Source organism: Phyllopteryx taeniolatus, chromosome 6 (genome assembly GCF_024500385.1).
Source record: "Phyllopteryx taeniolatus isolate TA_2022b chromosome 6, UOR_Ptae_1.2, whole genome shotgun sequence".
Lineage (NCBI taxonomy): Eukaryota > Metazoa > Chordata > Actinopteri > Syngnathiformes > Syngnathidae > Phyllopteryx > Phyllopteryx taeniolatus.
Window position 1 is genome coordinate 18,733,577 of NC_084507.1, and position 9,886 is coordinate 18,743,462.

General features: G+C 41.8%; 1 protein-coding gene across 1 annotated transcript; it reads left to right on the forward strand.

Moving 5' to 3' along the window:
• The first annotated feature begins 26 nt into the window (after window positions 1-26).
• Window positions 27-9,883, forward strand: leng1 (leukocyte receptor cluster (LRC) member 1). Its single transcript, XM_061775500.1, has 5 exons — window positions 27-150; window positions 996-1,178; window positions 2,582-2,764; window positions 4,413-4,729; window positions 9,277-9,883. The coding sequence occupies exons 2-5, from the start codon at window positions 1,047-1,049 to the stop codon at window positions 9,494-9,496; spliced, it is 852 nt and encodes a 283-aa protein (XP_061631484.1). The 5' UTR covers window positions 27-150; window positions 996-1,046; the 3' UTR covers window positions 9,497-9,883.
• Window positions 9,884-9,886: the final 3 nt, after the last annotated feature.

Sequence of the window (9,886 nt, forward strand, 5' to 3'; positions counted from 1 at the left end):
AGTTTGTGTACATTCTTTGTTGATACTAATAAATTCGGCGACAAATAGCGACATCTTGTGTCCAAATGGTGTTATTGCAAGCGGCGACGTAGTGTTTACTTCCGGTTGTGATCTTCCGGTGGCTAGCTAGCAAAAGCAAGCAGTCTCCAAGTGAGTTACTTCAATCTATTTATTTTATTATATGATGTATTTAAACGTACTATCGTGTGTCCAAGGGCGTTTAATAATTGCTAAATTGTGAGAACGAGCTAATATTGAATAGCATCAAGAAGCGAGGTTGCAATCGATGTTGTCGTTGTATATATGTTGTAATCTACGGAAAACGTTTATTCGCTCTCCTTAATAATCCAGTCAGTGTAAAATCCATGTACTAGTATACTGTTTGTCCTCACTAATAAAAGAATTTAGCGCACTAGGCGAATGACTGTGTCTTACTAGTAAGGCACACTAATAAGACAACTATATACTTGTGATGCAAAACAGCACTAGTTGACACCAGCGCGCTACTAGTACTACTAGTGAAAGGTTAGATGTTAAACTAGTCGAATTTTATAATGTCACTAGTAGCATGCTGTTGTCAACTCATGAGGACAAAGAGCATATTAGTAAATAGACTACAACCTGGATGTCAAGGATATTAAATAAATGCTCAAACGGCCTTCCATAAAGCTGTTTGACTAGTTAGCGCTTATTTCCACTACAAAAGTGGCACTTTTGGCCGAGTAGTACACTATTAAACCTTACAAGTACACTATTGTGCTGCACAATTACTGACATTGTCCTACTAGTGTGCAGAAATGTCATACAATAGCAGCAATAGTATCTGCTAGTATCCACTAGTCTTTCTACCATTGCGCTGAATTGTTTTAGGGCATTCCATCGTACGTGACCGCACAAAACCAAAGTGTGTATTGTAGTTTTTGTACCGTTAAGTGTTGACATATTTGTGAATATGTGTTTAAATGGAGTCTTTAACTCTTTCATTTCCACCACAGTCGCTGTTCAAGCCTGGTTTGCAAGCTAACTAGCATCCTCCAGAGTTAACCATGAACATTCTCCCCAAGAAGAGCTGGCACGTCCGCAACAAGGACAACGTCGCCCGGGTGAGGAGAGATGAAGCTCAGGCAGCCGAGGAGGAGCGAGAGGCCAAGCGGAGAGTGGAGCGTGCAGAGCAAGAGGTGACTTTTGTTGCCATACACTAGTTGGACATACAGTATAGTCACAGAAACAGGATAGCCATATTTTCGAATAGAAATGAGAATATACAAACTTTATTGTCATTGTATATGGCAGAAACCCAAAAAAAAGGGCTGCAACTTTACTAAGTTATAATATATAGTATATGAATAACGATATTAAGCCACAAAAGAATATCGTAACACCACAGTATCGGCTCAGCATACCATCTCTCGTGAGTTTTTTTGAGATGAGAGGTGTTTCTTTTTTTTTTTCCTGTCTCGACTTGTGAGCATAAGTTTGAGATACAAGCCTCAGGTGGTGGTGGCGAACTTCATAATTTGTCTTGTAGTCTGATCCACGCATTACGTGTTGTCTGTCTCAGATGTGCTGGCTGTCCCACACTGCTGACATGTTTTTTTTTTTTTTTTAAATAACTTTATTTGTTGTCAGGTATTTACAGTAGTACGTCAAAAGACATGCGACAAGGCTAAAAATAAACTAGCTTTTGGATTCAAATATACTGTACACGATGGCGACGCAGATTAAATGTCTTTTCCGGAGTCGGCAAATTATGACATTAAAGCCGATCAGCATAAATGCTAATTATCGGCCGATACTGATCAAGCCGATCAAATTGGTGTAAAGTCGAGTTGTGACTTCTTCGTATATGTCCTTATGTCTGTATTACACTCCCCCCGTGGTTGCCAAGGCACGCACACCAGAAGAAGCCACACACTAAATTAATCCTGGTGCACATACTTTTTGTTAAATTCTATTTAATTATGTTGTGACTATATCCTTATATCAAGTACAATACTGCAGAGTGCTATTTTTCCTTTTAAAAAAACGTTACAAAAAATCTTGGTGTTTTTTGGGGGTCTGGAACAGATTAATGGTAGTGGGAAAAGATGATTTGAGTGTTTCGAGTTACAAGCACGGTCACGTAACATATTACACTCATAAGACAAGGCACCACTGTATGTTGAAGTGAGTTGAGGGACTTCATTAGTATTGGATAGTGGCTTTTCGCTATTTGTGACAGGGCGCGGTCCCTATAACCCGCAAAATATACTGTCTACATTTTAGACACAAAATATCATCCTGTAAAGTAAGAGTTCAATGGCAAATTCACAATCGATGTAATAATACTGTAAACCTCCCATTGGGAATATAAACAAAGAGGGGAATTGTAATTATGTGTGGGGTTTTTTTGTTCGTAAAAACTACACAGCCCATTTGCCCAAAGCTTTGTGGAGGGTTCAGCCAAGAAAGATTCCATTTTGGTGCGGCTCCAGGATCATTTGACCTATGGGTCCCAGGTGTTTAGTTTGGCAGAGGTCTGCGCTCTGTAAGTGTTCTTGCTGTTTCCTACGATTACACAACGTCCCTCTCTCAACCTCAGGCACGCACCGAGTTTCTGCGAAGGAAAGCACGAGCCGCTGTCCAGTCTGAAGGAGGAGGAAACCAGGAGGTTAATGATGGGGAACAAAGTGGAGCCTTGGAACATCTCAACCTCTTTCCCATCGAGGAGTCTGTGGAGAAGAAGGACAATGAGGAGTATCTCAAGGAAAAGAAAGAGGAGACGGTACTACTAAATGCTTGTTTTACATTGTCTATGTCATGCTTGTACTTGAATAATTCTACAACCCCAATTCCAATGAAGTTGGGATGTTGTGTTAAACATAAATAAAAACAGAATACAATGATTCGCAAATCATGTTCAACCTATATTTAATTGAATACACTACAAAGACAAGCTATTTAATGTTCAAACTGACAAACTTTATTGTTTTTAGCAAATAATCATTAAAGTAAAAGAGTGCAGGTACTAGACTGGCCTGCTTGCAGTCCAGACCGGTCTCCCATTGAAAATGTGTGGCACATTATGAAACGTAAAATACGACAACGGAGACCCCGGATTGTTGAACAGCTGAAGCTGTACATCAAGCAAGAATGGGAAAGAATTCCACCTACAAAGCTTCAACAATTAGTGTCCTCGGTTCCCAAACGTTATTGAATGTTGTCAAAAGAAAAGGTGATGTAACACAGTGGTAAACATGACCCTGTCCCAGCTTTTTTGGAATGTGTTGCAGCCATAAAATTCTAAGTTAATGATTATTTGCTAAAAACAATCAAGTTTATCACTTTGAAGATTAAATATCTTGTCTTTGTAGTGTATTCAATTAAATATAGGTTTGATCATGAATTGCAAATCATTGTATTGTGTTTTTATTTGTTTAACACAACGTCCCAACTTCATTGGAATTGGGGTTGTATTACAAAAAAGAGTCAAAGCAAATCCCTTCAACAGGCAAACTGCAGCCGCTAACCTGAGTTAAGTAGACAAAAATATTACTTGTACTTCACATGCACATTGTGTTTAATAATAAAAAATCTATTCCAATATGATTAACCAATGGGATAATCAGTAGAATATTTTATTAAAGGGTGTAACAAGTAATTAATTGACTAATCTATTATCAAATTAAGCGACAGTTAACGTTTTTTTTATAAAATAATGAAAAATTATTCGACCGCTGGTTCGATCGATGAATCATTTAGAGACCTTGTTGAACATAAAATTGTCCAAATCCTTGGAATTTCACCCCTACAATAACTGTTCTTAGTTTTCTACTGTCCTCCATGAAAGCAGACTAATTATCTTTGTCTTTCATTAAAATAAGACATTTGCATACATCTGCTTTCACTATGGAAAACAACAAATAACATTTCAGCCTATTTTCTGACGGGTTACTGACCAAACCAGTGACTGAATCATAATCAATTTATGTTTGTGCATTTTCTGCATTGTACATTTTAAATAATGTCCTGTTTTTTCATGAAAGACTGAAATTGTATTTTTTATTGTTTTTTCATGAAAGACTGAAATTGTATTTTTTATTTTTGTCTGATTCTTCGATTAATCAAACAATAATTATCGACAGATTAATCGATTATTAAAATTATTGTTGGTTGCAGTCCTAATGGCGACCCTAATTGGACTGAAATAATTCCTGTACCACGTTATTGTGTTCAATATAGTGAAATCAATTTTTATCCGATTAATCGATGGGATAATCGTGAGAATAGATTCTAGCTGCAGCCCTAGTTAAGATGTTGAGCAATGCGTCGACCATTTATGTTGTTGTCATAATAAAATGTCCCTAGGATTATTGATGGATTTTCATTAAATGACCCATTTTCATGGGCAACGGTGTTCTCTCTACTTCCAGGAGAAACAGGAGCGTGCCATCGGCTTACTGGTGTCTCTGGGACCGCAACCGGGGACAGAGGTCACGCCATGGTACATGAAAACTGGCCAGGAGAAGGAAGAGGAGAGGAAAGAGAAGGAGAAGAGGAGCGAGACGAGGAATGAAAAAAGGAAGGAGTTAAGCGAGGAGGAGCGGGAGAAAAAGGATCGTCGGCTGAAGGACAGTTTGGACCCGTTGAAGGAGATGAAGAAAGCTTTGGGGGAGACGGGCACCAAGATGCACAAGAGCAAGAAAAGAGAGAAGAGAGACAGAGGGGAAAAGAGGAGCACTGGGGAAAGGTAAGAAAGCTGCTGACTACGAACCAGTGGTAGCAAAGTACAAAAACTTTATTACAGTACATAAGTACATTTTTCAGGTATTTGTAATTTACTTGAGAATTTATTTTTCGGACGATTTTTTATTTTTACTTCCAGCTACGGCTTCAACTAACGATTATTTTAATAATAGATTAATCTGTCGATAATTTTTTTCGATCGATCAATGAATCGAAAGAAAAAACATTTTTTGAATTTCCATCCCTTTATTCAGAAGCACGATATTATTTCAAATTTCCAGTGCAGAAAATGCAAAAACATTAATTATGATTCACTTTACTGGTTTGCCCTGTAAAATGTCAGAAAATAGGGGCAAATGTTGATCATTGTTTTCCAAAGTAAAAGCAGATGTTTTCAAATGTCATGTTTTGATTCAACACAAAGATAATTAGTCTGCTTTCTAGAAGGACTGCAGAAATCAGAGAATATTTTAATGTTGAGAGTCTGAAATGGGACAATTTTAAGTTGAACAAGGTCCATCCATCCATCCATTTTCTGAGCCGCTTCTCCTCACTCGGGTCGCGGGTGTGCTGGAACCTATTCCAGCTAACATCGGGCAGGAGGCGGGGTACACCCTGAACTGGTTGCCAGCCAATCGCAGGGCACATACAAACAAACAACCATTCGCACTCACATTCACACCTACGGGCAATTTAGAGTCGTCAATTAACCTAGCATGAATGCAGCCCTATGGGGGGCACAAGTCAGTGCAAACTGTAGGCCGGTCCCAAGCCCGGATAAATGCAGAGGGTTGCGTCAGGAAGGGCATCCGGCTTAAAACCTTGCCAAACAAATATGAGCGTTCATCCAAAGAATTCCATACCGGATCGGTCGTGGCCCGGGTTAACAACGTCCGCCACCGGCGCCGTCAACCTGCAGGGCGCTGTTGGAAATTCAGCTACTGTGGGTCGAAGTCGAAGTCAAAGAAGAAGAAGAAGAAGAAGAGGTGGAAAGCGGGTTCTTCGGCAGAAAGAGAAGAGGAAAACACAGAGCCTAGAACTGAATGTGGGGACTTTGAATGTTGGGACTATGACAGGAAAATCTCGGGAGTTGGTTGACATGATGATTAGGAGAAAGGTTGATATATTGTGTGTCCAGGAGACCAGGTGGAAAGGCAGTAAGGCTAGAAGTTTAGGGGCAGGGTTTAAATTATTTTACCATGGTGTAGATGGGAAGAGAAATGGAGTCGGGGTTATTTTAAAAGAAGAGTTGGCTAAGAATGTCTTGGAGGTGAAAAGAGTATCAGATCGAGTGATGAGGCTGAAATTTGAAATTGAGGGTGTTATGTGTAATGTGATTAGTGGCTATGCCCCACAGGTAGGATGTGACCTAGAGGTGAAAGAGAAATTCTGGAAGGAGCTAGATGATGTAGTTCTGAGCATCCCAGACAGAGAGAGAGTCGTAATTGGTGCAGATTGTAATGGACATGTTGGTGAAGGTAATAAGGGTGATGAAGAAGTGATGGGTAAGTACGGTATCCAGGAAAGGAACTTGGAGGGACAGATGGTGGTAGATTTTGCAACAAGGATGCAAATGGCTGTAGTGAACACTTTTTTCCAGAAGAGGCACGAACATAGGGTGACCTACAAGAGCGGAGGTAGAAGCACACAGGTGGATTACATCTTGTGCAGACGATGTAATCTGAAGGAGGTTACCAACTGTAAGGTAGTGGTAGGGGAGAGTGTGGCTAGACAGCATAGGATGGTGGTGTGTAAGATGACTCTGGTGGTGGGGAGGAAAATTAGGAAGACAAAGGCAGAGAAGAGAACCATGTGGTGGAAGCTGAGACAGGACGAGTGTTGTGCAGCTTTTCGGGAAGAGGTGATACAGGCTCTCGGTGGACGGGAAGAGCTTCCAGAAGACTGGACCACTGCAGCCAAGGTGATCAGAGAAGCAGGCAGGAGAGTACTTGGTGTATCTTCTGGCAGGAAAGGAGAGAAGGAGACTTGGTGGTGGAACCTCACAGTACAGGAAATCATACAAGGAAAACGGTTAGCTAAGAAGTGGGACACTGAGAGGACCGAGGAGAGGCGAAAGGAATACATTGAGATGCGACACAGGGCAAAGGTAGAGGTGGCAAAGGCAAAACAAGAGGCATATGATGACATGTATGGCAGGTTGGACACTAAAGAAGGAGAAAAGGATCTATACAGGCTGGCCAGACAGAGGGATAGAGATGGGAAGGATGTGCAGCAGGTTAGGGTGATTAAGGATAGAGATGGAAATATGTTGACTGGTGCCAGCAGTGTGCTAGGTAGATGGAAAGAATACTTCGAGGAGTTGATGAATGAGGAAAATGATAGAGAAGGGAGAGTAGAAGAGGCAAGTGTGGTGGACCAGGAAGTAGCAATGATTAGTAAGGGGGAAGTTAGAAAGGCATTAAAGAGAATGAAAAATGGAAAGGCAGTTGGTCCTGATGACATTCCTGTGGATGTATGGAAGCATCTAGGAGAGGTGGCTGTGGAGTTTTTGACCAGCTTGTTCAATAGAATTCTAGTGCGTGAGAAGATGCCTGAGGAATGGAGGAAAAGTGTACTGGTGCCCATTTTTAAGAACAAAGGTGATGTGCAGAGCTGTGGCAACTATAGAGGAATAAAGTTGATGAGCCACACAATGAAGCTATGGGAAAGAGTAGTGGAGGCTAGACTCAGGACAGAAGTGAGTATTTGCGAGCAACAGTATGGTTTCATGCCTAGAAAGAGTACCACAGATGCATTATTTGCCTTGAGGATGTTGATGGAAAAGTACAGAGAAGGTCAGAAGGAGCTACATTGTGTCTTTGTAGATCTAGAGAAAGCCTATGACAGAGTACCCAGAGAGGAACTGTGGTACTGCATGCGGAAGTCTGGAGTGGCAGAGAAGTATGTTAGAATAATACAGGACATGTACGAGGGCAGCAGAACAGCGGTGAGGTGTGCTGTAGGTGTGACAGAAGAATTTAAGGTGGACGTGGGACTGCATCAGGGATCAGCCCTGAGCCCCTTCCTTTTTGCAGTGGTGATGGATAGGCTGACAGATGAGGTTAGACTGGAATCCCCGTGGACCATGATGTTTGCAGATGACATTGTGATCTGCAGTGAAAGCAGGGAGCAGCTGGAGGAACAGTTAGAAAGATGGAGGCATGCACTGGAAAGAAGAGGAATGAAGATTAGCCGAAGTAAAACAGAATATATGTGCATGAATGAGAGGGGTGGTGGGGGAAGAATGAGGCTACAGGGAGAAGAGATGGCAAAGGTAGAGGACTTTAAATACTTGGGGTCAACCGTCCAGAGCAATGGTGAGTGTGGTCAGGAAGTGAAGAAACGGCTCCAAGCAGGTTGGAACGGGTGGAGGAAGGTGTCAGGTGTGTTATGTGACAGAAGAGTCTCTGCTAGGATGAAGGGCAAAGTTTATAAAACAGTGGTGAGGCCAGCCATGATGTATGGATTAGAGACAGTGGCACTGAAGAGAAAACAGGAAGCAGAGCTGGAGGTGGCGGAAATGAAGATGTTGAGGTTCGCTCTCGGAGTGACCAGGTTGGATAAAATTAGAAATGAGCTCATCAGAGGGACAGCCAAGGTTCGATGTTTTGGAGACAAAGTTAGAGAGAGCAGACTTCAATGGTTTGGACACGTCCAGAGGAGAGAGAGTGAGTATATTGGTAGAAGGATGATGATGATGGAGCTGCCAGGCAAGAGAGCTAGAGGAAGACCAAAGAGAAGGTTGATGGATGTCGTGAGGGAAGACATGATGGCAGCTGGTGTTCGAGAGGAGGATGCAGGAGATAGGCTCTCATGGAAAAGGATGACGCGCTGTGGCGACCCCTAACGGGACAAGCCGAAAGGAAAAGAAGAAGAATTAACCTAGCATGCATGTTTTTGGGATGTGGGAGGAAACCGGAGTGCCCGGAGAAAACCCACGCAGTCATGGAGAGAACTGAACAAGGTCCCGAAACGATTAATTGATTATCAAAATAGTTGTCGATTAATAGTTGTACCTCGAGAGAGAAACTTTTGTTTGTTTTTGTAGTGCCAAGTTATCATAACAGGAACATTGTTCCCCACAATTTGCTAAAATGTGCAAGTAATTGACCCCCCCCCCCCCCTCCCAAAAGATGGTTTAGAATTAATTCCCTATAGATGCCACAAAATGGCAGCAAAACACTACCTTTTTTTTTATTAGATAGGGCTATGGCCTGCCTCCTCCAGTCACTTCAATACAGTTCCTTGGCACCAAGATACCACAAGATGACAGGGCTTTGACTAGTACACAAAAACATCAAATAACAGAGGATAGGTGCCCCCAAAAAATCTGCGAGTGGCAAATATGTGAGCAAATTATGTATTGTATGTTGTCTGTACTGTTTTACATTAAGTACAATCTCTCATTTGACTTTTATCAATCTTCTTTGAGATGACTAGTTTTACTTGTACTTAAGTACAGATTGTGAGTACTTTTGCCACCTCTGCTGTGTGCTAGTTGAACTAACTTGGGCCCAATCAGTAACTAGGTTACTTCTCCTAACTTCTCAGCTCCATCGAGCGACTTCGAGCGGAGCGTTTGCAGCGCGAGTTAGAGGAGCGGCGGCGGGCCCAGGCGCTGCTGGCTCAGCGCAACAGCAAGGACAAGGAGCCCGGCAGGGAGGTGAACGAGCGCGAGCGTCCTTACAACAGCGCCTACTTCCCGGAGCTGGCCCGCAAGCGGCAACGGCGCGACAGAGACAGCTGGAGGGACGAGATTTTGAAATTGTGAACTTTTTGGTTTGTACCAAGAAAAAAATGGGAGTGAATCAACACAACACATTGTATTATGTAAATATTTTGTTTATGAATGAGAAGTGGCCAAATCTTTTTCAATTCATGTAGGAAGGCGAGGTACCACTGTATGTTGTTAACCTTATTTATGTAATATTGAAGTGCAGTTGTACACCAATGCTAAATTACAACCTACAAGAATAAATATACAGTACAGTACTGTTCAAGTAATAGCTCTCAAAGGTGGGCATGAATATCTTTGTAAAGGCAGAATTCAGTACTGCTGAGTGCTTATTTTTTCTGTACATAAAGGTGAAAAATGTCTCTTACTGAGATTTTTAAAACAACCATATTGGACAGCAAAGGGATGCGCAGACTCTTCTTTTGA